At 41.0% G+C, this 5,154-nt stretch overlaps 1 protein-coding gene across 1 annotated transcript; it reads right to left on the bottom strand.

The window, feature by feature from the left end:
* Positions 1 to 384: 384 nt before the first annotated feature.
* Positions 385 to 4,165, bottom strand: LOC120701011. Its single transcript, XM_039985186.1, has 6 exons — positions 4,109 to 4,165; positions 2,838 to 3,158; positions 2,131 to 2,274; positions 1,822 to 1,896; positions 1,038 to 1,706; positions 385 to 662 (listed from the first exon to the last, which is right to left on the bottom strand). The coding sequence occupies exons 1-5, from the start codon at positions 4,163 to 4,165 to the stop codon at positions 1,608 to 1,610; spliced, it is 696 nt and encodes a 231-aa protein (XP_039841120.1). The 3' UTR covers positions 385 to 662; positions 1,038 to 1,607.
* Between the last annotated feature and the right edge of the window lie 989 nt (positions 4,166 to 5,154).

Below are 5,154 nucleotides of genomic sequence, written 5' to 3'. Positions count from 1 at the left end.
CCAGTGGGGTGGGGACTAAGGAGGCACTATGTAAGAAAGTGTTATAGGAGAGGCGGGTTAACTCGCATAGGAGATGCGATTTATTTGCGTCTCTGATGTGAAGTCATAGGAGACGCGTATTTCCACGTCTCCTATGTGAGGGGTCATTAGAGACGCGTTTTTATAGCCGGCGTCTCCAATAACCCCCTCACATAGGAGACGCAGGTTAGCAACCCGCGGCTCCAATAACCCTCACATAGGAGACGCGAGTTGGCAACCCACATCTCCTATGACTTCACATAGGAGACCTGTGTTGTTAACCCACGTCTCCTATAACTTCACATAGGAGACGCAGGTTGGCAACCAGTGTCTCCTATGATGAATTAAAAAAAGAAAAAGAAAAAGGAGGACCGAATATACTCTTATATATATCACAAACACACATGTTTTATCCATTCTTTACATCACAGATTCACATGCTTTATGCACTATATACATTACAAATGCAGTCCTAATCTATTGAACTCAAACAAATCCACCCAATACAGCATGTGATTTGGAGAGATTCCTGATGTCCCAACTCTGCATGTCTTGTCTTGGTTTCCAGTGGCGAATGTTTGGCCATCTAGATTCCATACTGATGTGAAGGAGTAATCCAAATGGCCACAGAGATCATGAAGCGTCTGGGAGAAACAAACAAATTAACATAAGCTTGTGTGTATTATGGATTTTTATATTTGAAGTCAGTGGCTGCATATTGCATTCTTCTTACTTCTCCTCAATTAGCATCAACTAGGAGTCCATAGAAAATGGAAGATACTCTTTGACAAGAGCATTGACTTGAACACCAGGATTTGTATAGGAAAACTAAAATCCAACAAATGTGCAACATAGTCAACACTAAAATAGACTATCAAATAATTAGGTGAAGGCTTTACATTCACAGGCCAAGCAAATCAGAAGTTATTGCAGTTTCGAAGCTTTCCCATGTCAAAGTCTCTAACTCCGCAACCATTCTAGGTTTTACATTATTACTGTTCTAACTTAAAGGAAGGTACCTGCAATAGTAATGGATGGTGCTTCGTGTTCTTAATCTCCAATAATTCCTGTGGGCCATTTTACCACTATTTGTTGCATTTATTCTGCAGAAGATAAGATGATGAGTTAGAACTTCTTCCACATCAAAAGATGCATCTGATTGTTAATTTTGAGACATGAGGAAATAGTCATGTACATATGTAAACAGGTGAATGACAATAAGTAACACTATGCTTGAGCATACCAGAAAGAGACACATCGATCACCAAATAACTTTTGAAATATATGAAACTTAGATTAGCAGTACTGCAACTATTTCAGATGATAGACTGATTTATCATCTCATAACATAGATAAATCAATTTCAGTGTACATAAATAAATAGAGCACATACATTTAAAATGACTTGCTCCATTAGAAAAAAAAAGGAAACGTTGGTCATCTAGTCCACTATTAAAAATTTGTCAAGCTGAAGATAGACAAATCTTCCTACTTTGATTTGCAGTCTGATGTTACAAGTTACCACAGCTTGTCAGCTCCCAAAGCTACAAAGAGGATACAATAGGGAAGAAGATCACATGGTATAACAATCAGAAAAGAACATGTGTTATGTCACTAGCAGAATTTTGGCATACCTCATGAACAATAACACAAACTTCAGTGAATAATGTTCTGGAATTGAAGAAGCACTCACTCACATACACAGGTTGATAATGCAGAATCAGGAAAGGTAATTCCTTATTCACATTCAGCAGAAAGCCAAATGAACAGATGAAACAAAAAAACATTCAGACAGCAGCATACCTTTTTTACAGCAAGGTCATAATCATCCAAGGTGCCATTCTCCTCTTCAAATCTTATCCATGCGTGACATATATCCTAGTAAGTTTCAGATCATAATGAAGAAAATTAAATCATTAGTATTCATGAGATTTGTCTCTTCAAGGCACCAATAATGATGATATTTTACAAAAAAGAAACTGAGGTAACTAACTAATTAAGCTACTATTTAAGAGTGGTTCATAGGCAGCACCAAGTGTATATCAGCAAGTTTTCAGGCTATGATAGCAGGAAGAAAGAGATGTTCTTATGCTTGTTTGAGAAGAGCTTTACCTCTGATCCAGACCCAGCAAATCTTTCACTCCCTGATCCTAAAAATGCAAGAGTATAATGATGTCTATTTACTTCACTAGGAGATACCAGTGGATTGTCACGCATAAAAATCCCCATGATAAGCTGTTGTTTCCCTACATCGATCTGAATTTATCTAGCCATCGATCAATGAAAAGAATAAAAATAGCATCACTCAGTTTCTATATATAGTGCAAAAAATGGTCTGTTGATTAAGAAGCGGCTTGTAGAGTAAATTATCACTATAGTACACGATTCAGGATTCCCCTTCAGATTTAAATTGGGATCCACCTGCATGCAACTAGACTTGTAACAGTCAAGTCATGCAGAATACTCAAAGTGAATCCAGGTATAAGTGATCGAACATAAGTTCACAGAATAACTAAGCTAGTCAAAATTCTGAATGGACTCACTACTCTATCTATAGGACTGTTCTTGCAGTTAACTTCCTTTTACTGCATGAACTGCTACTCGTGCTCCGCCACCAAGCAAGCAAGCAATCAAATCCGTTGCCCGCAGCAAATTGGAACGATTGGGGAGAATAGAACCATCAGATTCGAGTGCTCGAGATGGCGCCATCATCCCGCGAAATAGAACGAGAGATTCAATCAAGCAATTAGGGGCTAGGGTTCCTTACCAAGCGCAGAAGATAAGGACGGCGGCGGGAGGAGAGGTGGAAGGAGCCTTACCAGAGCACGACGCGGTAGTCGGCGAGCTCCCGCGCCGGCAGGCCGCCTACGCCCGCGCGTGGAGCCCCTTTGCCGGCCAGCCGCGTGGAGCTCCTGCGCCTTCGCCCCGCATCGAGCTCCCGCGCCGGCAGGCCACCTCCGCTCGTGCGTGGAGCTCCCGCGGCTGGCCGACCACCTCCGCCCGGGCCTCGAGCTCCCGCCGGTGGCAATGGAGGAGGTGCCTGCAGGGGAGAGAAGGGAGGGGAGGGTGCGACGGGGGAAGAGGGAGGGGAGGGGCCGAGGGGGGAACGCGGCGGGGGAGCGGAGGATTTGGATCGAGATCTAGATTACGGAGAGAGAGAAGGGAATCCGCGCCGGTGGTGGTGGTGGAGGACTGGTGTGGGGCAGTCAGGGGGATTCAACTCCATTGGATAAAAATTTCGGGTCCGACGCATACTGTCGCTTGGAGACGCAGGTTTTACGACACGCATCTGGAGACGCGGATTATTTATTGAAATTTTTGTTGGGAGACGCGGATTATTAGGGGTTGTTGGGTTCCTGCGAATTTTTTAAGTCTCTGGAATTTTTTAGTATTTAAAAGTATTAAATAAATGTTAATTATAAAATTAACTGCAGAATCCTTGAGCTAAACTGCGAGACGAATTTAATGAGATATTTTAATTTATGATTAACGAATGTTTACTGTAGCATCACTGTAGCAAATTGTGAATTAATTAGGCTCATTAGATTCGTCTCGCGAAAAATCACTCAGCTGTCAAAAACATTTATAAACAGATTTTATTTAATACTATAAAATAATAAGATTCCTTTTGATGTGATAGGGACTTCTCAAAAAAATTTGGTTCCAAACAGGACGCACGTATCTCTGATAAATGGTCTAGAAACCACGTCTTCTATATTAGTGTTTTTTTTTATGATTTCTTACATAGTGAGGGCAAGACGGCCAAGGAGGTAGCCATATCACTTAAATGAAAAAAGTATTTTTAGTCTCTGGGTATTTGGGTACAGATCCACAAGCGGGCACACGAGATGGGAGGACTCGTCGACTCGGTATGAGATTGTATTAGGGAATTATTAAGAATCAATTCAATTGGGACCCAACCCTTGAAATTGACAAAAACGTCATCCAATAGCGTGTCTACTATCTTGTCATTCGTGTCGTGCCTACCAATTCAGACGAGGTAGCAAGCAGCACATCAGCATGTGGTGTATGCGACCTGCTTGGAAGCTTCGGACATTATATATTGATAAACTTGCAGCCTGCTGAAAACCAGAGGCTCAGGAGTCTCCGTGGCAATCATCATTCTCTCGTCGGAGCCCGGCGGCATCACTGCAGCCTGCTTGCATTGCAACTCTGTCCTCTGGATACCATCATTATTTGTCAACAAAAAAAATCTAAACAAATCACAGAGCAGTGACACGTTCGGTGGGAAACTTGAATTTTGCTCTTGACCAATTGCTTCACCGCTCAGGGTTGGCCGTATAAGATCATTTTCCCTCTGTTTAGGGTAAGAAAATAGCAAAAGCCAAAGGAAAGAGAGAAATAAACATGTTGGCATGCGGCACAGCCTGCAAGGTTGTTGTGCTTCATCACCGGCAAGAATGTTCTATACCTTCCGAAATATGGAAAGTGAAAAACGCACGTGATGTGTTCCCCTACTCTTACAGATAGACACACAGACTACGCTCTGAACCCTTCAGTGCAAAACCCCAAAGAGAAGATGAAAAGTTGTAAATGTTGGAAGGGTGTAGCGAGTGACATATCTATTTCTTTGGCGTGGCTTTCTTTAAATAAGCTCTCTTGTTGTAAACAAGGAAATGTGAAAAAACATAGTTCATTCGATAATTATGTTCATACAGTTTCTTCAAATATAATTCGTTTTCACTAGCACTTGGCGTTAATTTATTTAGCAGACTCAAGTAAACAATATCACTGTTTAATTACTTGAAAACTCAGTTCTCACCAGGCAGCATTGTCCTTGACGATTACTCTATCTTTGTTTCTTAACGGTACGTCTGCTTCAATTCCGAAGTAAATAATTGATCTGCTACGTACCTGCTGGCTCCTGTTTATTGATTGGTGTGCAGTATGATGAGATGATCTATATATCTTCACTGATGAATGTTTGGTGTTGAGCTAGCCCCATTATGAATAAAATTATTTTTTATTTTTCCTAAAGCCATAGTAATCATTTTTTTCTCCACTTGCCACACATATAAATTATGTCAGACAAGAGTCATGCTTAAAAAAATAATGGAAGAAATAAAAAAAAGGGATGTTATTATCCGATGTATTTGATGATAGCAACACTTGTTT

The sequence above is a fragment of the Panicum virgatum genome, chromosome 3K, assembly GCF_016808335.1.
Source record: "Panicum virgatum strain AP13 chromosome 3K, P.virgatum_v5, whole genome shotgun sequence".
Lineage (NCBI taxonomy): Eukaryota > Viridiplantae > Streptophyta > Magnoliopsida > Poales > Poaceae > Panicum > Panicum virgatum.
The sequence above is the reverse complement of the archived record's forward strand: the minus strand, read 5'-3'. Positions and strand labels throughout refer to the sequence as shown.